The following is a 23,974-nucleotide window of genomic DNA, read 5'->3' as shown; positions in this document are numbered from 1 at the left end:
ATTTGCTTTTGGATCCCTAGCATCGGACAATAAAGTGAAAATTGGAAAGAGAGAAGTTGATTCAAGAGATAAGATTCCCAACTGTTTTACCTGGGGTGTATTTCTCAGCTGACCTTGGGCCTGCACTGCCTCAGTTGGGTTTTTAACTTTATTATTTTATTTTTAAAATGTTGAAATTTTTATTTTTTAATTTATTCATGTCACTGTTAATGTTTTAACAGAAGTGACAGCTTTGAGAACCCAGTGCTGCAGCAGCACTTCAGGAACATGGAGGCCCTGGCTTTGGATTTGATGGAGCCTGAACAAGCCGTGGACCTGACACGTAAGGAGGCCGTGACTGAGTTGAGAACTTCTTTTCATGGGAGGCTTTCGTGTCGATTTTACTCTGGACCAGTAATATGGATGCATTTCCTAGCACCCTCTAAGTACACAAGCTTGTGGTCCAGATCATCTCTGCCTGAGAGATTTCTTAGACCAGCTTAGATTGCCTGGGAACGGGTTTGGCCGATTCTGCAGTAAGAGGAGGAGAAAGTGCCAGGCTTCTGAGACCTGCCTCTGAAGTAGACCATCCATGACTACATGTTGGTAAAAGTTAAAAACAACAATCTGCAACATTTACGGAGTGCTTACTGTGTGCCAGGCCTTGTTGTCCTGTGTGTTGACTCATTTATTCTGCATGACTATGAGGTAGGTTCTGTTACTGTCCCTGGTTTGCAGAGAAGGGAGTGATTTGCCCAAGGCACTAAGTAGTAAGTGGTGGCTGTCAGCGCAGAATCCAGTGAGTCTGGCGCAGAGCCCTTGCTCTGAACCACTATGCTTACCTTACTGCTGCTCCGTCAGACGGCGTGCTCTGCCCTGGGAAAATGGACCTCGTTACCCAGCATGGAGGACATTTGCCTGGCCTCCCAGGCTGAGGTGCTCTGAGCTCCCTTCTGGTCCCTTTCTGGATTGTGGTTCTCTCATGTACTTCATAAGAGGATGCGTGAAGTTTAGCGATGTAAGTGAATACCCCCTGGAAAACAGATTGGATTTAATGAAGACTCTTGACAGAGGTTGAAAAGATCAGAACAGTTAGTTCGGCCTGCTTAGCTTCCCAGTTATTATTGATCTCTTTCATGTAGCGCCAGCATTAAAAGCATAAGAGTTATTGGACGTGTCATGGTGGTGACTGTCAGCTGGGCCTGGCAGAAGAAGAACCCTTGAGTGAGGCAGCCCATCTCTTCCTTTATGGCCTTTAGGCAGATCAGGAAGTAAATTGCCTAGTCTCTAGCAAGATGGCTAGGGACACAGACTTTGGAAACACCCGATGTAGGTAGATTTGAATCCCAACTCTCTGGCACTTATTAAATTGTGTGGCCTTGGAACAATACTTAATCTCACTGAAGCCCAGTTTCCTTATTGGTAAAATGGGGATAATGATCTGTCCTTACAAGGTGTTAACAAAATATAGGCCCTGACACTCGGGAAGGTGCTCAGAACACAGTTGTTCTCCTTTATTCCACAGCCGTGTGCTCTACTTCCTCGCTAGTGCCTCAGCCTCTTGCATTCTCTCTTCTGGGCCTATACTTTTTGGGAGAAAGTCTTGTTTTCTGTTTCTACTTCTATTTTTCAAAAACAATTTTGGCTGCTGTAGTGCTTCCTATAAGCTAAATGTCTCAGGTTCCTGTCTTTAGCCCTTTCTTCTCTCCTTTCTGTTGGTTATGTTATCCACTCCCATAGCCTCAAGTATGACCTCATGTCCACAACCCCCAAACCTGTATCTCCAGCCCTGTCCTTTCCTCTAAGCTCTGGCCAAAGCTTCCAGCTGCCCAGGTGACATCTACTGAAGGCCCTGGGTATCCTAATGCTCAAACATGTGACCCCTTTGACTCTTTGTTCTTTCACATCCCTCGCTCACTTCTTTTTTTTTTAATAAATTTAGTTGTTTATTTATTTATTTTTGGCTGCGTTGGGTCTTTGTTGCTGCATGAGGGCTTCCTCTAGTTGTGGGGAGCATGGGCTACTCTTCGTTGTGGTGCGGTGGCTTCTCTCGTTGTGGAGCACGGGCTCTAGGGCGCACAGGCTTCAGTAGTTGTGGCACACGGGATCAGTAGTTGTGGCTCGCGGGCTCTAGAGTGCAGGCTCAGTAGTTGTGGCGCACGGGTTTAGTTGCTCCACGGCATGTGGGATCTTCCCGGACCAGGTCTCGAACCTGTGTCCCTTGCATTGGCAGGCGGATTCTTAACCACCGCGCTACCAGGGAAGTCCCCCTCGCTCACTTTTGATCAAACGTGTCTGCTTCTCTGTGACACAATGATAAGGCTTTCTTTTAATAAATAACTTATCAAAGACTCAAAATTGTTTTCTTACTTTCTTCTTTTGGCTTTGTCACACCATACTGTTTTTTTCTCCTATGCCTGTGGAGACCCTAAGACTTCTTTGCTGGACCTGCTTCCCTTTTTTCTCCTCTAACATGGAAGTGTGCTGGGTGATCCTGGGTGCCATCTTTCTCTGTCCTCTCACTTCTCCCTGCGTGGCCTCATCAGGCTACATCAGTGGCTCTAAGTGTGGTCCCTGGTCCAGCAGCACTGGCATCTCCTGGGAACTTGTCAGAAATGCACATTTTGAGCCCTACCCCAGGCTGACTGAATCTGAAACTCAGGTCGAGGCCCAGCAATGTGTGTTTTATTTTATTGTATTTGGCCATGCCGCGTGGCATGTGAGATCTTAATTCCCCGACCAGGGGTCGAACCCGTGCCCCCTGTATTGGAAGCTCAGAGTCTTAACCACTGGACCGCCAGAGAAGTCCCCAGCAACATGTGTTTTAACAAGCCTTCCCGGTGATTCTGAGACATGCCACTGCCTCTAGCATATTGGTTCTCAACTTTGGCTATACAGCAGAATCATCTGGGGGACTTAAAAAAAAAAATCTGGCTCTTTAGGCCTCACCCCAGACCAATTAAATCAGAATCTCCTGGGCATCAGTACTCTTTAAAAGTCCCCAGGTTGAGGGGCTTCCCTGGTGGTGCAGTGGTTGAGAGTCTGCCTGCCAGTGCGGGGGACACGGGTTCGGGCCCTGGTCTGGGAGGATCCCGCATGCCGTGGAGCGGCTGGGCTCGTGAGCCACAACTGCTGAGCCTGCACGTCTGGAGCCTGTGCTCCGCAACGGGGGAGGCCGCGATGGTGAGAGGCCCGCGCACCGCAATGAAGAGTGGCCCCCACTTGCCACAGCTGGAGAGAGCCCTCGCACAGAAGCGAAGACCCAACACAGCCAAATAAATAAATAAATAAATAAATAAATACATAAAATTAAAAAAAAAAAAAAAAAGTCCCCAGGTTGAGAACCAAAGCTCTAGTAGAGATTCCTGTAACCTGGAACATGGGGCTTCTGACACGGCGGGAGCGCAGTTTGACGGTGACGTTCTGCCGTCTTGTAGGTGCATACACCACAGGGCAGGAGCTCCCCTGTGTACTTTGCAAACGTGGTCACATGAGATGAGACATTCATCTCATCACCCTTGCCCTTGATATGACCCAGCTCTCAGCAAAAGCTCTACAAGCTATATAGTTGTAAGAAAGGAAATAAAAATATTATCTTTCCCCCAGAGCTTCCTTTGCCTATTGCATTTGCCTTGGGGAATGCTCCTGCCATCCCAACCACTCACCTCCTCCCCCGCCCACCCCCACACCTCTTATTCCATCAGTAAGACCTGCCAGTGCTGTCACTTCTCAAGATACAGTCCCATTGCCACCCCCCAGCCCCCCGCCGCCCCACTCACACACACTGCTTCAGCCTTCTGTCTCACCTTCCGTCAATTCATACTCTACACAGCTGGCAGGCAGGGTGATCTAAGACGTCCATCTGATCACGTCGCTCCCCTGCTCATAGACCTTCAACGTTTCCCTGCTGCTTTTAGGATAAGGCCTAATTCCTGGGCAGGTATTCGAGGCTTCCATGACCTCGCCATGCTTGTCTTTCTAGCCTCCTTGCTGGTCCTGCCCATCTCACGCCCTGCCTGCAAGCTGTGTGTCACTGGCTGTCTCTCACCCCTGTGCCTTCTGCTTAGACTAGTATCTGCCTGAGGAGGGACACTCGGCTTGCGAGACTGCGCTGCGCAGAGTCCTTCCTGACCCCTCCTGGGTTCCAGCGTGCCCTGTACGGTCCCTTTCTTCATGGCACTGTGCAGCTCTATTGCATTGGTGTTTTTACCACCTCCTTATGCCGCGTGGACTGTAAGCCCTGAGGGTACAGACTCTTGTTTGAATCCACAGGGTCTAGCCCGGTTCTCAACTCTACCGCTTCCCAGCTGTTTGACTTCAGGAAAGTCATATAACGTCTCTGATTTCCACCTCTGTAAAACGGGAAGGCAGGTTTACCTACCCCAGAGATTGTTAGGAGGATTAAATAAAAATAATAAGTTTAAAGCATTTAGGAGAGTGCCTGGTTGTCAAAAGTGCTCATTAAGTACAATTGTTAAAAACGACTTGGTAAATGTTAGACTTTTAGCAAATGTATTCATGGCCAGCTCAGCTGCCTTGTGGACCCTCCCCCATCTCAGCAATTAAGTATTTTCTCCTCCGGTCCCAGTAGAGTTGGACTGGATAGGAAGGCAGGGCTTGTGACTTGACAGGCCACTCTTCTTGTGTTTTTATTTTCTAGTGCCCAAGATCGAAGTAATGGACAAAAGACTGGGTTCCCTGGTGGATGAGTTTAAGGAGCTTGTCTACCCACCAGATTACAATCCTGAGGAAAAAGTTCCCAAGCGAAAACAAGGTAAGGAGCTCGGTGTGGACGTTCAGTGGGTTTTGGGGGGGTTTTTTTGGTTTTGTTTTGCTTTGTTGTTTTTTTTGGCCACGCATGCGGCTTGCAGGATCTTAGTTCACTGACCAGGGATTGAACCCGGGCCCTCAGCAGTGAACTCGTGGAGTCCTAACCACTGGACCGCCAGGGAATTCCCAGTGGGTTATTTTTTGGACCACCAGGGAATTCCCAGTGGGTTATTTTTTAAAGTTGCCTTTATAGTCCTATCACAGAGGATAATGTCCTTTCAGAAATTGCTATACAAACCTACATATTTACAAATACAACATATTTCAGCACAAATGAAACAATATTCACATTATTTTCTAGTTTATTTTGTTACTCAGCTATATATGTTGGACAGGTATTTATATCTACACTCACATATCTACCTAATTAAAAAAACATAAGGCTACAGAGTACTTCATTGGATAGATATACACAATTTATCCAACCAGACCTTTACTGATGGATAGATATACTGCAGTGAACAGGAACCACCATTGCATACTGGTGTGAGCAGTTACACAGCTTAAATTCTTAGCAGTGGAATTGCTGGGTCAAGGTGTAGACATTTAAATTCTGATAAGAATTGCCAGTTTGCCTCAGAAAAAGTGATGCAATTTATACCCTATCCAAGAAGGGATGGGTTTGTTTCCCTACACTCTCACCAATTGTAGACTTTATATACTTTAAAAATTATATATTCACAAAAAAATAATAGAGGGAAAATGTATCCTGTTTTGATTTGCAGTTCTTCAGTTATGAGTAAGATGTAGTTTTACTGGACTGTTTTTTTTTCCTGTGAACTCCCCAGTTTGGGGCTTTAACCATTTTTCCTACTAGACTGTCCTTTTTCTTACTGCTGGACCCAAAATATCTTTACCGCGACTCTCACATTTTTCAGGACAGCACGTTGTGAATTCGTCAGCATTCAGGAATAATTCTGTCTTAGGTTGTAATCCTTTTGGCTATCTTTGCTCAAGTAAAGCCAAATTTGGGCCTTGCTTGCCCCCGAGACCCATGAGGAAGTGGAGCTATGAGAGGTTAGGTTTCTCGTCATCGCGCTTTCTCCCTTTTGCATCAGAAGTGATTCCTCCAGTGCCCTGTGTGCTGTCATAACTTTTCACACCTGCGTGAGTGTGATTTATGTATTTGTTTATCTCACTCAGCCTGCATGTTCTTATCACCTAGCATGGTGCCTTGGTACTGACAAGGTGCCCTGTAAATGCTTTTTGTTTTGTTTTGTTTCCAGTTTTATTGATATATAGTTGACATACACCATTGTATAAGTTTAAGGTGTACAACATAATGGTTTTCTTAAAAATAAATTTATTTATTTATTTTTTAAATTTTTGGCTGCATTGGGTCTTCGTTGCTGTGCAGGCTTTCTCTAGTTGCGGCAAGCAGGGGCTAGTCTTCATTGCTGTGCACGGGCTTCTCATTGCGGTGGCTTCTCTTGTTGCGGAGCATGGACTCTAGGCGCGTGGGCTTCAGTAGTTGTGGCATGTGGGCTCAATAGTTGTGGCGCATGGGCTTAGTTGCTCCGCGGCATGTGGGATCTTCCTGGACCAGGGATCGAACCCATGTCCCCTGCATTGGCAGGCGGATTCTTAACCACTGCACCACCAGGGAAGTCCCTACAACATAATGATTTGACTCACATATATCATGAAAAGATGACCACAGTAGGTTTAGTGAACATCCAGCATCTCATGTAGATATAACATTAAAGAAATAGAAAAAAAATTTTTTTTTCCTTGTGATGAGAACTCTTAGGATTTACTCTCCTAACAATTTTCATATGTAACATACAGCAGTTTTCATTATCTTTATCACGTTGTACATTCCATCCCTAGTACTTCTTTATTCTATAAGTGGAAGTTTGTACCTTTTGACTGCCTTCATCCAGTTCCCCTTGCCCCTACTCCCCACTTCTGGTAACCACAAATCTGATCTCTTTTTCTATGAGTTTGTTTGTTTGTTTGTGAAGTATTATTGACCTCCAACACAATGTTAGTTTCTGGTACATAGCATAGTGATTCAATATTGCTATACATTTCAAAATGATCACTACAATAAGTCTAGCTGTCATGTGTCACCATACAAAGATGTTACATAATTATTAACTATATTCCCCACAGTTTACATTTCATTCCTGTGACTCATTTATTTTGTAACCGAAAAAAGCTTATACTTCTTAATCTCCCTCACCTATTTCTCTCCTCCCCCCAGCCCGCCCTGGCACCCACCTGTTTGTTCTCTGTATCTATGACTCTGTTTCTGTTTGGTTATGTTTTTTCATTTGTTTTGTTTTGTGGATTCCACATATAAGTGAAATCATATAGTTTTTGCCATTCTCTGTCTGACTTATTTCACTTAGTATAATGCACTCTAGGTCCATCCGTGTTGTCACAAATAGCGAGATTTCATTCTTTCTTATGGTTAATATTCCATTGCATATATGTGTACCACATTTTCTTTATCCATTCATCTATTTATGGGCACTTAGGTTGCATCCATATCTTGGCTGTTGTAAATAATGCTTCAGTGAACATAGGGGTGCATGTATCATTTTAATTAGTGTTTTGTATTTCTTCAAATAAATATCCAGAAGTGGAATTGCTGGCTTGTATGATAGTTTTGTTTTTAATTTTTGAGGAATCTCCATACTATTTTCCATTAACCAATTTACATTACCACCAATGGTACATGAGGGTTCCCTTTTCTCCACTCTTGTTATTTGTTGTCTTTTTGATAATAGCCATCCTGACAGGTGTAAGGATATCTCACTGTGGTTTTGATTTGCATTTCCCTGATGATTAGGGATGTTGAGCATCTTTTCATGTGCCTGTTGGCCATCTGTATTGTCTTCTTTGGAAAAATAGCCTTTCAGGTCCTCTGCCTATTTTCAATTGGGTTGTTTGTTTTTTTGATGTTGAGTTGTATGAGTTCTTTGCATGTTTCAGATATTAACGTCTTGTCTGGTATATCATTTGCAAATATCTTCTTCCATTCAGTAGGCAACCTTTTTGTTTTGTTGATAGTTTCCTTTGCTGTGTGAAAGCATTTTAGTTTGATATAGTCCCATTTGTTTATTTTTGCTTTTGTTTCCCTTGCCTGAGGAGACATATCCAAAAAAATATTGCTAAGACTAGTGTCAAAGTGCATACTGCCTGTGTTTTCGTCTAGAAGTTTTATGGTTTCAGGTCTCACATTTAATCTTTAATCTATTTTTTAATCTTTAAAAAAATCTTTAATCTATTTTGAGTTTTTTTAAAAATATGGTCTGATAAAGTTTGATTCTTTTGCACGTAGCCGTCCAGTTTTCCCAACACCATTTATTGAAGAGGCTGTCTTTTCCCCATTGTATATTCTTGCTTCCTTTGTCATAGATCTATTACCCATATAAGTGTGGGTTCATTTCTGGGCTCTCCATCTGTTTCATTGACCTATGTGTCTTGTTTTGGGGCCAATATCATACTATTTTGATCACTGTAGCTTTGTAGTATAGTTTGAAAGTATAAATGCTTTTCCAATGAAGAAAGGAAGGAAGAAATGACTTGCTCACCCAGAGTGATCAGCAGTTTTGGGTAAACTGATAGGACTCACTACTTTTAACTCCCTCCTAGACGTGATACATTTTTTTGTGTTTAACTGAAGCTGCCTTATCAAGACACCTGTCTTCCCCATGGTGTTCTAGGTCGGCATCACAGCTTTATGGAAGATGGTTAACTGCGGCCCAGATCATATGAGGGCCCCCGTGCAGTATAGCTGGGATCCCACTGGTAGCATTTCCAATCACTCCCACCTGACCTGTTTCCCCAGGTGATGAAAATTCTGGAAGCAAAAGACCCAAGGTGGAGTTATCTGAAGAGGAGCTGAAGGCCCACGTCAGCAGGGGCACACTGGGTAAGCTCACTGTGCCCACACTGAAGGAAGCCTGCAGGGTGTACGGGCTGAAGAGTGGGACGAAGAAGCAGGAGCTGCTGGATGCGCTTACCAAGCGCTTCCAGAAGGCCTGACCAGAGACCATACAGCCAGTTACCCTTCCACATTGCAGCCAGGCTGCCTGGTTTTGTTTTTATCAAGTTAAAACATGTTTCTCCTGAGCCAGGAAGAGTCTGCCTGACAGAAGCCAAGGACTTTGTTTATGAGACTTTCTCTTGTCATGGAGATAGCGTTGCCATCTCACTTTGCTGTGCCTTACTCTACTGTCTGAATAAAGAGCCCTAACTTTGTACTATATATTGTTCTGTAGTATAAAAGAGAAAGATGTGTCTGCCTTGCATCAAAAGATGCCATTGACTGTTAGCTTAATTTTCTCTCTCGCTGGGAACGCATTTCATCACAATGGAAACAAAATAAATATCAATGAGGGTAGGGAAGAGTGTGACAATTAAGGACAGGTGAACATAGTTTAGGAATGACAAGCCCTAGTAAGGTTATATTCTCCTGATGCTCTGTCCTCCCACCTGTTTTCCTTTAAATGTGTCATATGAAGATCTAAAGATCAGATTTCAGAATAACGAGGCAACATTTCTAATTCTGGTACCACTTGCTTCATGAGTAAATAGCAACCCCCCCTCATGTTGTATTTTCTTAATGTGACATTCAAGTATATGAAGAAGAGATACACATTTTCTGTTGCTCTGAGAGTTTGGGTTGCAGTGTAAGTGAAATGAGTTATTCCTGTTATTTTCAGGGGTGCTGTAGGAAGTTCAAGAAGATACGGAGAGGTTCGATGGGAGAAGGGAAAAAGGAAGGGTCCTAATGTCAGGAAAGGGGGAAGAGGAGGGCAGTGTCTCTCTTTGTTTTCTTCCCCTTCCCATCCCTCTATCCTCCCTGCCCCTTTCCTGCTCTTTCTGCAGCTATTGCTTTTGAAGAATAAGCCTGAGAGAAGGAAGGAGATGGAAGGGTTTTTATCCTCTGAGGATGGCTTGTAGGTCCTGTGTCTTTCAAAACTAGAATGAGCATCTCATGAGGTGAGTGTTGGAGGGGTCAGATTACTCTTGGAAGAGATTTTTCAGTTTTGGATTCTTCGCTCTGATTTTTTTCTTTTTACTTCTTTTTGCTTGTTTTTGTTTGGAAAGGAGATGTTATATTCTTGTTTGGATTTCTTTCCTTATCTGGGGGAGAGGGAAAATAATTCTCCAATTAGAAGAGATGCCTTTGAGGATACAGCAAAATAATGCAAAACCATTTAATATAGTACGTATTCATTCTTGTTGAGAAATAAGACCATCCCCGTTAAGTGAAGCATGCTTGGAAACTCTGGGTTCTAGAGAGGGTTACTAATACCACAAAGGTAGATTAGAATCAGGCTAGTCACCATAAGTAGGAGGGTAAGAATGAGTAACCACTGCTGGGCCTTTGTTTCAAGCCTGGATTTCTTGGCTAGTGAGGAGGAAACCTAGTGAGTCCCAGGCTTTTCTGTGCACTCCTGCAGGACCTTACCCAAGTCTAGGCTCCTTCTCCTCTGTTCTCCTATTTACAAAATGGAGAGAAGAAAAGAGTTCAAGGGTCCAACAAAACACCAGTAATGTGAATGATGTTAGAAAAATAACCACCGAGGTCTGTGATAAAGAGCAACTGTGTGATCTCAGTTTCTCTGTAAATTAATGATGCTTGCCTTCTCTGCTCTTGAGCTCCCCAGGAGAGAAACATCATGTCCAGACATAATCTGGTTGGGCTTTTGTAAGCTCACAAGTCAGATTTAGTAAATTTGCATCTTGGCTCCATCACATACGTACAAGTGACCACCGGCAATTTACCTGGCATTTTCAAGCCTCAGTTTCATCATATTTATAATAAGAATAATAACGTGGAATGGGGAAAATAAATGAGAAAACATGTAAATGGGCACGGTGCTCAATACGCACTAACTCTTTTTTTTTTATTTTTTATTTTTTATTTTTTATTTTTATTTTTTTATTTTTTTAAACATCTTTATTGAAGTATAATTGCCTTACAATAGTGTGTTAGCTTCTGCTTTATAACAAAGTGAATCAGTTATACATATACAATATGTTCCCATTTCTCTTCCCTCTTGCATCTCCCTCCCTCCCACCCTCCCCATCCCACCCCTCTAGGTGGTCACAAAGCACCGAGCTGATCTCCCTGTGCTGTGCGGCTGCTTCCCACTAGTTATCTATTTTACATTTGGTAGTGTATATATGTCCATGACACTCTCTTACCCTGTCACATCTCACCCCACCCCCTCCCCATATCCTCAAGTCCATTCTCTAGTAGGTCTGTGTCTTTATTCCCGTCTTGCCACTAGGTTCTTCATGGCCTTTTTTTTTTTTCCCTTAGATTCCGTATATATGTGTTAGCATACTGTATTTGTTTTTCTCTTTCTGACTTACTTCACTCTGTATGACAGACTCTAACTCCATCCACCTCATTACAAATACCTCCATTTCATTTCTTTTTATGGCTGAGTAATATTCCATTGTATATATGTGCCACATCTTCTTCATCCATTCATCTGTCGATGGACATTTAGGTTGCTTCCATGTCCTGGCTATTGTAAATAGAGCTGCAATGAACATTTTGGTACATGACTCTTTTTGACCTATGGTTTTCTCAGGGTATATGCCCAGTAGTGGGATTGCTGGGTCATATGGTAGTTCTATTTGTACAGCCACTATGGAGTACGCACTAAGTCTTAACTTCTCCGGCTGCGAACACGCTTCGCTCCTGCAGGTGCTGGTGACGCGCGGCCAATGATTGGACGAAACGGCCTGCGCATGCGCGCCGCAGACCTGGCGGCTAGGAGCGGCGCGGGTAGGGAAGGACAGGGAGGTGCATCCGCCTCCGAGCGGCCGGGCCGGGGGGGAGCGGGGTTGGGGGGGAGCGGGGGGGTGGGGGCCGGGGTGGGGGGGCAAGAGCTGGAGAGCACGGACGGATGTTTGGCCAAAACTGCACCAAACAAGCATATGTGCATAGGTGCATATGCCTCCGGTCTGAATGCAGAGGGAACATCTCCTGTAATTTTTTTTTTTAATATTTATTTGGTTGCGCTGGGTCTTAGTTGCAGCTTGGGGGCTCCTTAGTTGCAGCTCACCGGCTCCTTAGTTGTGGCATGCGAACTCTTAGTTGCGGCATGCATGTGGGATCTAGTTCCCTGACCAGGGATCGAACCCCAGTCCCCTGCACTGGGAGCACGGAGTCTTAACCACTGTGCCACCAGGGGTGTCCCTGTAATGTTTAGTTGTTTTTTTAATTTTTATTTTTTGGCTGCATTGGGTCTTCCTTACTGCACGCAGGCTTTCTCTAGTTGCAGCAAGCAGGGTCTACTCTTCACTGTGGTGTGCAGGCTTCTCATTGCAGTGGCTTCTCGTTGTGGAGGACGGGCTCTGGGCACGCGGGCTTCAATAGTTGCGGCACGCAGGCTCAGTAGTTGTGGCACTCAGTAGTTGTGGCTCGTGGGCTCAGTAGTTGTGGTTTGCGGGCTCTAGAGCACAGGCTCAGTAGTTGTGGCGCACGGGCTTCGTTGCTCTGCAGCATGTGGGATCTTCCCGGACCAGGGCTTGAACCCATGTCCCCTGCATTGGCAGGCGGATTCTTAACCACTGTGCCACCAGGGAAGTCCTGTAATGTTTAGATTTAATGTCTTATTAAAAAATTAGAAGAAAAGTAAAGCAGGACCATGAAATCTGGGAGAGATTAGTCATCCACTTCCTGTCCCTCCCCCTCAAACAGAAATTCCAACCTCAAATGCGTTTTGGAGGGAAAGCACACACCTGTTATTCTCGACCAGGAGCTATGATGACTACCAGCCTTTCTGGTTTGAGCCCAAACTATCCCTGAATGTGTAATCTTCATTGTAACTAACTGCCTCATATATGAAAGCCAGTCCTCCCCAGAGTTTACTTCTGGGCACTCAAGCAGCTGGGACCCTCTCACCTGTGGGCCCTGCTAGCACTTCCGGCATTCTCTGTCACCAGAGCAATTTTGACATGGTCATATTTATTGCTGCTGTTTTGACAAGACCTCCTCACCTTTTCATCATCTGCCTCCCAACCTTAGTTGTCTATTGCTGTGTAACAAATTACCCCCAAAACTGTTGGCTTGAAAACAACAGTGACCACATATTATCTCTCACCATTTTTGTAGATAAGGAATTTGGGAAAGAAGAGGCTGGGTGGTTCTGACTTGAAGTCAATCATGAGGCTACATTGAAGATGTTGCCCAGGGCTGCTGTCATCTGAAAGCTTGACTGAGGCTGGAGGATCCACTTGCAGGGAGGCTGTATTAAACACGTTTTTAATTTTCTGTATCTTATGTTTTGACATAAGCTGGGGGGCCTTACAAACGGATGGAGAGACTGCTCCTCCCAGGGCTAGCTAGTTACTAAAGACAGTTAACAACTTACTTGGGAGCATACCTCTCACGCAAGCCAAGCACCTCCTTTATCTACGTCACACACCAAGCCAGTATTGCCCTTGCCTTAAATTATCAGGGCAGGGTACCAGGCAACTAGAGACCACCCTTATAGCCCGAAGCCCACCAGAATTGTTCAAACTAGCCAATCCTAAGCTGTTTACTCTGCCCTGCCTTGCCTTTGCCAAAGAAACCCCAGTACAGGCTGTGGCCTAGGCTTTCCCCTTGCTCCTGCTTCTGCTGCCTGACCAAAAGCTGGTGTTTCCCCTGTGGTCCTGCGTGGCACGCCAGCACCCTTCTCTTGGGAAAAGTAAGAAATTCTTCTTTCAGTAGTACCAGCTTCTCCATGTCATCACTCAGTCACCTCTACAAATTAAAATCCCTCAAGTACAAATGAGATAGACTCACTTCCTACAGCTGGCAGTTGGTGCTGACTTTTGGCTAGAGGCCTCAAGGCACTTTCCACAGGCTGCTTAGGAGTCTTTATAACATGGCATGATTTCTGTCATAGTCAGTGATCCAAAGACATGAAGGCAGAAGCTGCAATGTCTTTTATAGAAACTTGAAAGTCACATGTCGTTCCATAATACTTGGTCCTGCAGCTAGACCAGCTCTGAGTTGGTGTAGGCTGGTCTCAGAGCATTCACACAGAAGGGCATGAATTCTGCAGGGTGGCTGTGTGTGTCACTGGGGACCATTTTGGAGGCTGGCTGCCACAGGGTATCATGGAAAATACTGACTTGCTACTTAAAAATTTTTTTCCTTCAGGAAACAAGCAATTATACCCCCCCCTCCCTCAACAGATATATCTGCTAAAGCACATTCTTGACTTTTCAAAATGTAACTTAGCTGATACTGAGAAGAGGGACCCAGGGATACTAAGTGCCTAGAACAAGCTCCTCTCCCTCCCTTCCTCATCACATCAGTTTGGGATTAAAGATAATGGAAATGCATTGTTTAGTACTTAAGAATACCACGAATGAATAATCTCTTTAACACGACCATTACTGTTAATGTAAAAATATTCCTTAATCATAGGTCCTCTTGAGAAAACGGTTTCAGGAAACTTATTCTAAAACAGAAATTCCTAACCAGTGTTTGAGGTCAGAGGACCCTTTGAGGCCTAATGGATTCTCTCTCCAAAATAAAATGTTTACACACAAAAATTTGCAACCTACTTCATAGGTGGCTGAATGGAAATTACTAGATTTCCTTCTTGCTTGCATGTCTAGGCTTTAGGAATTATTCATTCTACACTTTTGGAACATCAGTGTTAGGGCACTGCTGCAGGTGCTAGGGGATCACAGTCACACAAGTTCCTAACGAGGGCAATAATCAGAAAACAACCTCAGATATTAGCTAAGGACAAGTTAAAAAACAATGTTACAGTGCTAGGGGTAAAGGAAACATGAGACGAGGTAGCTAGGAAAGGCCCTTAAAAAGTGGTACTTGAATTACGACTAGCATGAGGAGAAAGCCACTAGTGCAGTAAAGGAATACCAAGTACAAAGAATCTGAGAAACAGATTTGAAGTGTTCAAGAAACCAAATATGAAACACTGAGCAAAGATAGAACATGGCAGAGAGGCAGACACAAGACACGTAGCAGAGCCGTTAGGAACAGGGAAAAGAGCCATAGTTTTTTCGGGTGATCACAAATCGATGCCCTGTCCTTTGAAGGCTTACGATGAAGCTGTGGCAACTAAGTTAACACTCCAGATGGACCCTAGAGATGAAGAGCCCAAGAGCCCTGCCCCACCCCATTTCTCAGGGTTCTGGTGGGTATGCCCTAGTTTCCATCTAAGTGGAGGTTGGATTACCTTCTTTATTTTCTTCTGGCCATGCCCCATGGCTTGTGGGATCCTAGTTCCCTGACCAGGGATCGAACCTGGGCCCTTGGCAGTGAAAGCTCAGAGTCCTAACCACTGGACCACGAGGGAATTCCTGAGGTTGGATTACTTGATCTCTCTCCACCCCCAAATTACTTCAGTCTTTTAGAGTATGATTGTAAAGATACATATACAACAAAAGAAAGTAAGTACTACCTCAGACTCCACCATCCACAGATAGAAAACTGCTTGGGGTGGGAGTTGGGGGGGTATATAAACACTGGAGTGAGCTGGGGGAAATGACCAGCTCAGTAGGCACAGAACAGGCCTTAGCATGACAGGGTGATTTTAGGTTCCCTAGGAACCCACTGCTGGAGTGGTCACACTGGCCCAAGCTGGCCAACAGTAAACTAAATGTAATCCATTCTCATTAATATGACCATTATGGTATCCAGCTGTTTGTACTTTGGAAGAAAATTTCTCAAGGTGGAGGAGGTATCAGGCTCTCGTGGTACTTTAAGATAGAAAGTAATGAGGCAGGTGAGGTGGCAGCAGCTTCAGTCAGCAATACCAATCTCCCCCACCCTCTAGCATGTGTGGAGGACTACTAGGAGCCCTAGTCCTGCAACAATGATTCTCAACCAGGGGTGACTTTGCCACCAGGGAACATTTGGCAATGTCTGGGTAGAGGGGGAAGGTTGCTAGTGACATCTAGTGGGTAAAGGCCAGGGAGGCTGTTAAACACTACAACATACAGGGCAGCTGAGGTTGAGAAATACTGCTCTAGAGTGACAGCAACACCGCAATGACTGAACAAGACATTTTGAACTACCAGAAACCATCTGGTGGAGGTAATGGCTTTTCCACACCTTCTTGGTGAAAAGTTCAAGAAACTAGTAACCATTCTAATGCTTCATTCAAGTATTAGCTGGACTCCTAACAAGAATCACACTTTCTTTAAACTGGAGTACGAATATATGTGTTCTTTATTAGGATGCTCACAAGGATGACACATTAGCACTGTCCTTCTGCTGTGACAGAGAATACATACATCTGACCCACATCATGGCAGGAAACAGGCAGGGGTAAGGGCTCTCAGAGCTGGTACCAAGTGTCTACTGAAGAAATCTCCATTCACCAAAGCAAGGATGTTCCCTTGAATTCCATCATCTCTGCTGTAGCTCCCAGTTCTCCATGACTGGCCCAGAATCCTCCATTCCAGAACCTCTTGCCACACCTTCAAGACCTAGGTCAACTGTCCCATGTCTCACTCACCAAGGCGCCTCTGGAATTTTGCAGCATATCTCTTTGGTATGTTGCTGCCCTGCCACCCTCAGAGGCATAGGTGGGAGTTGGGGGGAAATATATTACCAAAAGCAAACAGCAGGGGTACATCAGAAACTGACTCTTGGGACATACACCCAACAACCTCACAGAATACATGCTTCCTCCCCAAATGATACATAATGCCCTAGAGAGCAAAGGAAACCCCTTGATTATTCAAACACAATCCTGTATGCTGGGCACAAGGGATACAAAGTGGACAGTGTTTACTTCCATCATGCCCCGCACAGTAGGAAGTTGGCACCTGAAAGCTGGAACCAAATCTCTACCTTGGCTCTTCCCTGCCTTTGAATGGTGTCAACCACCCTGCTTCCACCTGTTCTGGACATGCATTTTCCAAAAGGGAGGATAAGATGGCAGAGAGAGAGTGGAAGTGGAGATTACAGGAGAGGCTGGGGAGGAGATGACAACCTAAAAACAAGACAAAAACAATACAAAAATACAAAAACCAAATTAAGCACTACAATATTTTATAACAATAGAAGGTAGCTGGAAATACTATATGCTAACAGACAAACGATACATAACCCCTGGGGTAGGAGTTAGCAGCAGAGAGTGTGGCAGAGGCCACCTGTTTAGACTAAGAGCCTTTCAATGGACTGTTGGATGGATTGGATCTGCTGCTTCAGTTGTGAGCCTTCTTTGATGGTGACAGAACAGGCGATGACAGGCCTGGAGACCCCACAGGCTCGCCCCAGGGCCTGCTTGGAGCGCACAAACACGTAGGGCACATTCTTGTCCTCACACAGCAGTGGGAGGTGCAGGATGATCTCCAGGGGCTCGGCGTCTGCAGCCATCACAATGAACTCAGAGATGCCTCTGTTGAGGGTTTTGGTGGCTGTAGAGGGAAGAACATGAGGCCAATAGGTGATGTGGGGTTGGGGCAGGGAAGCAACAACAAAGCAATTTCCAAGGAAAAGAAACAGGTGCAAGAAAACTGGGCAAAACTTCCAGGACTAAGCAATTCTGTGCCCCACAGTGGCCTTGGGAAGTGATAGGGAGCCAAGCACCAATTACTTATCCCCAATGCCTTTCTCAAACCCTACATCAAACCCATCAATTCTGTCCAAACACATCCTAAATCAGAGCCCTTCTTTCCTGTCCTCTGCTACCACACTCATCCAAGTCACCACCCCCTTGCCTGGTTGACTTGAAAAGCTTTCACACAACCTCCACCAGCACGAAGCAGTGCAATGCAGCACTTCTCAAACTCTGTGATCAAGGATCAGGGTCTTACCATCCCAATCTGCCACGATCTATACTTCTGGAAAGCTCATACCACATGCAACTCACCGAGCAAGTTCAATGCACCACAGCATTGTTCAAATGCTTATTCCTGATTGCTTATCTCTGTGACCCAGTGCTAGCCCACGGACCACACTCTGCTGCTCTTAGGTCCTCATGTTGGGCCTAATCAAGAGCACCCAGCCCTCTTTCCATACTGGAAATCTAGTCCAGAGACCCCACACAGGGACAGTGCCTTTAGCACTCTTCCTGGAGCACTCTCTGGTTGCCTTACCCTCATTGGCTCCTTTTCGAAGCTGCTTGTAGTTACATGACTGCTGAACGAGGTCCAATAGTTTCTTGGTGAGGTGGGCATCTGCAAGAGGGTAGGCCTTCGGATTTACATCAGCCTCAGTCTATGGGGGGGGAATCAAAGCATGAGTCAAACTGAACTAGAAGTTGTTCCAGACAAGTCACAAAATACTTCAATCAACAATTGAGAGAGACAATGGTCAGCTTCCCTGCTCCGCTCTCCCCCAAACACACACATTTAATAATCGACCCTGGCCTGCCCACTCTCAACTTAGAAAAATGAAAATATTAGGCTCAAGAAAAAAAAAATAGTAATTACATAATCCAATAATATATACTAAAGCTTATGTATTTTTGCCTCTTTAGCCTAATGCTTGCTAATATTATTGCAAATGGATTATTGCAGGCTTCCATGGCTCAGTACCCATTTCAGTCACATGGGGTACTCTCTAAATTTGGATTTCAATATTCCACCCTGAATTTACTCAATCTAAACTAAGGTATAATTTATAGAAACCTAGCACAAAGTTCCCTCTATTCCCTTCAATATTTGAATCTTCTTCTGTTTTCAGTAAGAATCCCGGTTTCTAAAACATCAGAATATTTTTTCATTTATTCTACCCTACAATACATATAAAATTGTTTCAGAATTGCTATACCAATACTACCTCCACCAACTATAAACCCACCAAGGTCAACATTTCTTTTTATTCTTAGAATATATCTGACTAAAGCCGTCCAGAGTATTATATTCAAAAGTTACTCAAATTATTTTTTTCCTGTGGTTATCAATTTGATATACAATTAGGGTTCCTTCGTATTTAGTTTGCTTTTTAAAAAAATTCTTCAAAATATATAAAACATCTACATGGTTCCACAGTCAGTTTTGAAAACTGGTAAAGGTAAACTGTGGAGCATTTATCCTGCCTTTCCTATACAGACTGTGTTACTAGGTAACCAAATAGCAGAGGATAAGTTTCTCCTGTATTCCACCTAATAAAGAATGATACAATTAAATAGCACCAACTTGCAACCCATACTAATTTAATCCAAATTAATGGATACAGACATTGATTTTAATAGCTACCAACATCACAAAAAATACCATGTGACCACTGCCCCTCTTAACAAAACATCTGTGATCAAGCCGTCCTGGGGTGGGGGGGCATGGGTGGAGAGCTAAGAAAAAATCTGATCCGGCCTTTGATTCTTTTTTTTGGCCGCACCGCAGGGCATTTGGGATCTTAGTTCCCCGACCAGGGATCGAACCCACGCCCCCTGCAGTGGAAGCTGTGGAGTCTTAACCACTGGATCACCAGGGAAGTCCCAGCCTTTGATTCTAATACTAGATATTTGATATTAAAGAATTATTAAATTTTGGGGTATTGTAGTGGCATTGCAGTTGTTGAAAATCCTTATTTTATAGTCACATACTGAAATACCTATGGATAAAATGCTACCTCAATGGATCCGTTTCAAAATAACACACGTAGGGAACAAATTGGGTGGTGCCTGCCCTATTCCATTCCTTCTACCCCATCTTCACCTCTCGACTTTAACCATTTTTATTAATTTCTCATTTGTTTTCCCTGTGATTCTTTTTACAAGCATATATTTTATTATAGACACAACCCGGGTGCAGCCCACGTTACCATTCCTGAGCACCGAGCAGTTCGCCCGCAGCGGTGCCGTCTAACCCTGGGTTTGGAGGCTGGACCGCGGCACGTAGCCGCGGCACCGCGGTTCTAGGTGGTGACCCATGGGTGATGGCCCAGTGGGAACACTCACCATTGAGTCCGCCTCGGCGGTCTCCTGCCTGATGCCGCAAGGACAAAGAAATGACCCACCCCCAGAAGAGCAGGAAGTGACGTCAGGGGAAGTGGCGTCAATAACCTGATTGCACGAAGATGCCTGTCCCCTGATACCAACACATCGCACTGGGTGAATCTGTCATGGTCCCAGGGTGGTGAGGAATTAGGCAAGGGCTGGAGGAGACCTCTAATTATTTGCTCTCTTCATACATTCTAGAATCAGCTTTTTCAAGGTGTACAAAAAAAGCCTGCTGGGACTGATTTGTAGATTTGAAGTAATCCCGATTAGGGTAAGACACCTTTAGGATACAGAATCTGTCAACCCATTTAAACATATATATCTACCTTTAGTGCTTTTAAATAAAGCTTTGTAATTTCTCCAAAAGTTTTAATATCTTTTAGACTTACTCTTAAGATATTTCAGCTTAAGAAAATTCACTCTATTCCGTAGTATACTAAGAATTTCTTCTGTTATAAATAAGTTGATGTTGAATTCTGTCATGTTTTTTGTACTGAGTTGGATGAATTAGACTTTTCTCCTTTATTTTTAAAGTTTTTCTAATGGTAAACCACTTTTACACTCCTGAGATAAAACCAATTTTAAGATTTTCTTATGATGGTTGCACAATTCTGTAAATATAAGAAAACCCACTGAGTTATACACTTTTTTTCTACTACCACCTTGTTTTGGTTTTGTTTTTTAAAATTAATGTATAATTGACCACAATATTGTGTTAGTTCCAGGTGCAAAACACAACACCATTGTTTGATATTTCTATACATTATAAAAATGATCACCATTGAGTTATACACTTTTAGAGTGGAACTTTATGGTATGCAAATTATCTCAATAAAGCTATTTTTAAAAGTAGGTGTAAAGTTTTTCATGTCAAACTTTAGTTTTTCTTGAGTTATAATTAACATACAGTATATTAACTTAGTTTCTTTACTATTATTCAGCCGTCCTATTTCTACTTGAATTGGTTTTGATTCTATTTTTTCAGGTATTTGTTCATTTCATCTAAATTTCTATATAGATATCACATTGTTCATAATATCCTTTCTTTTCAATGTTTGCAAATTATGTCTCCTGCAAGTTTGTTACTCCTTATTTATAACTTTTTGCTATTTTCTTGATTAATCTCACCAGAAGGGACTTTTCATGTTATTTCTCCCTCACCCAGCATTTTAGGTTCCAGTACTTCATTTGTACCCTACATACTCTCATATTTGGTATTTTCATTATTGTTCAGTTGTTTTCAAATTTCCCTTATATATTTTCAATTTGACCCACGAGTTCTTTGTATCTTCTTTCCAAACACTTTGTTTCTAAGTCATTTGTATTTTGGTTGGGAGACCATAGTCTATATTATTATCAGTCTTTTAAGATTTGTTTAACTTGCTTTATGACCCAGTAGGTGGCCAATTTTCATAAATGTTCTCTGCTTGAGAAGTGTCTTCTATAATTGATGGGTAAAGTATTCACTGGTTTCACTACGACCACTAGATCAAGTTTATTCATAGTGCTGTTCAAATCTTCTATTTCTGCACTGATGTTTTGGCTTCACGATCAATTAAATGCTATATAATTGCATATTTGTCTATTTCTTCTTGTAATTATGTCATTTTCACTTTACTTGTACCGTATTTTTTAGACACTATCTTACTGATTTTTTTTCCCATTCTTTTTACTTCAACCTGTCTTTTAACTGAAGCATTTAGTCCCTTCCTATATTTATTTATGTATTGATATATTAGGTCCAAATCTCCCTTCTTTTGTGCCTTCTATTTGTCCCACCTGTTCGGTTTCCTTTTCCCTCTTTCCTTCCTTTTAGTTTTTTCTCCCCACTATTTTCCCCTCTAGTGATTTGGAGTTATTTATCTGTATTCTTTTGGTGGCTATCTGAGAAATCACAACCTATGTCTGTCAAAATCTAATGCTCATCAATAATTTCACCCTCCTCTTAAACAATAAATGTTCCAGCAACACTTTTATTCCTATCACGCCTCATAAATATACTTTTTAAAATGCCAGATATTTTTATTGCAGTTTCCAATAGCCCATCTCTGGAAATTAGGATTCTCAACTCTTAATAAACATAAAATGCACAAAAGGGGAGACTTCAGGAGATCCAACACGATCAAAGAAGAGTCACTTTATTGGTTTAATAAAAGTCAACAACAAAAATTCCACTCAACTTTAAAACCAAACCACCTTATAAATAGCAACTGAAATTTGCTTAGTGTGTATTTATTCACCTTTTATTTTTTCCAAGGGCTAATTGAATGAATGAATGAATGAAATCTTACTGCTAGGCAACTGTAACCCGTAGCTTGATGCGTTTGATTTCCCCATACACCAGACAGCCAAAACCTGCAAGGTTTTGATTTAACAACAAATAATGCATGCTCACTCTCTCCATACCAAGCGTTAGGTCTATTAAATGCATTTAAACTGATACCAACCGATTCCAAAACTTTCCACGGCACTGCAAAAGATGAGCACTGGTTTAGAAGATTGAAATTCTAGGCTCAGCCACGTACTAGCTTCAAAATGGGGGCGGGGCGGGCAGTCGGGGAGATAACCCGCTGGGATCCAAAATCCGTTAAAAGGATTAAACCTCATTACGGAAATCAGTGTTTTGTAAACTCTTCCCTCCTTACTAAGTGCCAACCAAAACTAGCTACCAGGCCACAAGATCTGACTAAAAAGTTGGAGACCACCAAGAAGAGTTTTAGAGGAGCCGCACGTGCTGCTACCAGCACTTCTGATTTCAGAGGCTACCGCCTCGCAGGAAGAGTCTTTCCTGCATTCCAGGCTGGGGTTCACGCCACGTTCCGCACAGCCCCCAAACGCCAAAGGCCACTTTAATCCCTGGCACGTGTAACTCGCGGCAGGCACTAGGCGCGCAGACCCATGGAGAGCTCCCTCTCCTGAACATCAGCAATGGGGAAAGCGGGGTAGGGGAGGGCTGATCCAAATCCAGGGCTCCACCCCATACTCTAGCGATCCCCCCAAAAGAAAAAGAAAACCGATGGAGCCAAGTTTCCCCATCCATCCAGCTTTCGACTCTCTCCTACGTGGGTTTGTCTCTTTCTCCCAGGTTGGGCCATGCCCCCTCTGCTCACGGGAGGCTTTCGGCCAGGAGCACAAAATGCGGAAAGAAGCCCCAGCACAGCACCTGAGACCCTGAGGCCTCTAGACTTCTAACCTCGGGCCGGGAGAGAAGACAGTGCTTGGCGCTACGCGGCCGCCCGAGCCGGGCGGACGAGACGGCGCACGTTCTAAGCCCCCGACAAGCTAGTGAGAGAACGGAACCCCGTCTCCCACTTCCCAGCCCTTCAGCCAGGAGCACGCACTCACCATGGCTCCGGTTCCGTGGTATCGTCACTCTTCAAGGAGCACAGGCGACGTCAGAGCTGCAGCCCGCACCGATGAGGCAAGTCGCAGGGTAGAAGTGGAAATGGCAGCGTGAGGCAGGAAGCGGAAGTGGCGTCACCAGAGGGGCCACGCCCCTTAAAGGCACCAGCGGGGAATGACGCCAGTTTTGGGCGAGGGACCGTATTTTGCTGTTTTTGCTGTTATACTACCATAAATTATTGGCCGAAACAGTGAGTTAAACATTCAAAAACTAACACACCAAAACAAAGATTTTCAAGGGTGTCTTCATTCCATTGCTAGTTTATCTTTTAGCACATTTTTGTGCTTTTAAAATCATCTTTTTGACTCTACACTGGTAAAGGAATGGTATGGAGATAATGATAGGTAATCCTAAATGTTTTCCTTCATATTCAGATGTCTTTGTTAAATTTTCTGGTGCGGGTGGAGTCCACCAGAAATGGAATCCATTGAGTAGGGAATTCACGAAGAACAGCAGGTTTGAGGATGGAGGTTGAGTTTGTCAGGTTGAGTTTGGAGATGTCTAGGACACCCAATTTCTTCTGGCTTAGCATGGTGCTTTTTTCCCTATGCTGCTCCAAATCTCCATTTTTTAAGGCTAGGCTCATGCCTCACCACTTCCAAGAGGTCCTCCTGGATTCTTATGGCCCTTACTCATCTCTCTTCGCATGATGCCAGGCATATCTTGGGACCATTTTGTTGTTGTTGCTGTTGTTGTTTTGGCCACGCCGCTCGGCTTACAGGATCTTAGTTCCCCAACCAGGGATTGCCTCGGCAGTGAAACTGCAGAGTCCTAAGCACTGTACTGCCTGGGAATTCCCTCTTGGGACCATTTGGATCTAGCTAAAACTAGACCATAGTGGGCCAGTTCCAGTTATTTCCTTTGG

General features: G+C 43.8%; 2 protein-coding genes across 3 annotated transcripts in view; one reads left to right on the top strand and one right to left on the bottom strand.

Moving 5' to 3' along the window:
* Positions 1-9,026, top strand: part of XRCC6 (X-ray repair cross complementing 6) — a 29,110-nt gene extending 20,084 nt beyond the window's left edge. The window contains exons 11-13 of the mRNA XM_057557376.1: positions 222-322; positions 4,640-4,753; positions 8,609-9,026. Of these exons, the coding sequence (XP_057413359.1) occupies positions 222-322; positions 4,640-4,753; positions 8,609-8,805 (412 nt within the window). The 3' untranslated portion in view covers positions 8,806-9,026. The remainder of the gene's footprint in view (positions 1-221; positions 323-4,639; positions 4,754-8,608) is intronic.
* A 6,938-nt stretch (positions 9,027-15,964) lies between these two features.
* On the bottom strand, positions 15,965-23,169 carry SNU13 (small nuclear ribonucleoprotein 13). 2 transcript variants are annotated; one of them, XM_007189122.2, is made up of 3 exons: positions 23,052-23,169; positions 17,860-17,980; positions 15,965-17,178 (listed from the first exon to the last, which is right to left on the bottom strand). In XM_007189122.2, exons 1-3 carry the CDS (start codon positions 23,052-23,054, stop codon positions 16,916-16,918), a joined length of 387 nt encoding a protein of 128 aa, XP_007189184.1. In that variant the 5' UTR covers positions 23,055-23,169; the 3' UTR covers positions 15,965-16,915. The 2 variants fall into 2 exon arrangements, with proteins under 2 accessions (XP_007189184.1, XP_007189185.1); XM_007189123.2 differs by lacking the exon at positions 23,052-23,169 and adding an exon at positions 19,665-19,754.
* Between the last annotated feature and the right edge of the window lie 805 nt (positions 23,170-23,974).

This window comes from Balaenoptera acutorostrata, chromosome 11 (assembly GCF_949987535.1).
Source record: "Balaenoptera acutorostrata chromosome 11, mBalAcu1.1, whole genome shotgun sequence".
NCBI lineage: Eukaryota > Metazoa > Chordata > Mammalia > Artiodactyla > Balaenopteridae > Balaenoptera > Balaenoptera acutorostrata.
Note: the sequence above shows the minus strand (reverse complement) of the source record. Positions and strands in the feature narration are given on the sequence as shown.

Coding starts and splice junctions, on each gene's coding strand:
- SNU13 (XM_007189122.2), bottom strand. Junction 17,179..17,859: donor TCGAAAAGGAGCCAATGAGG/GTAAGGCAACCA, acceptor TTCCCTCTACAG/CCACCAAAACCCTCAACAGA.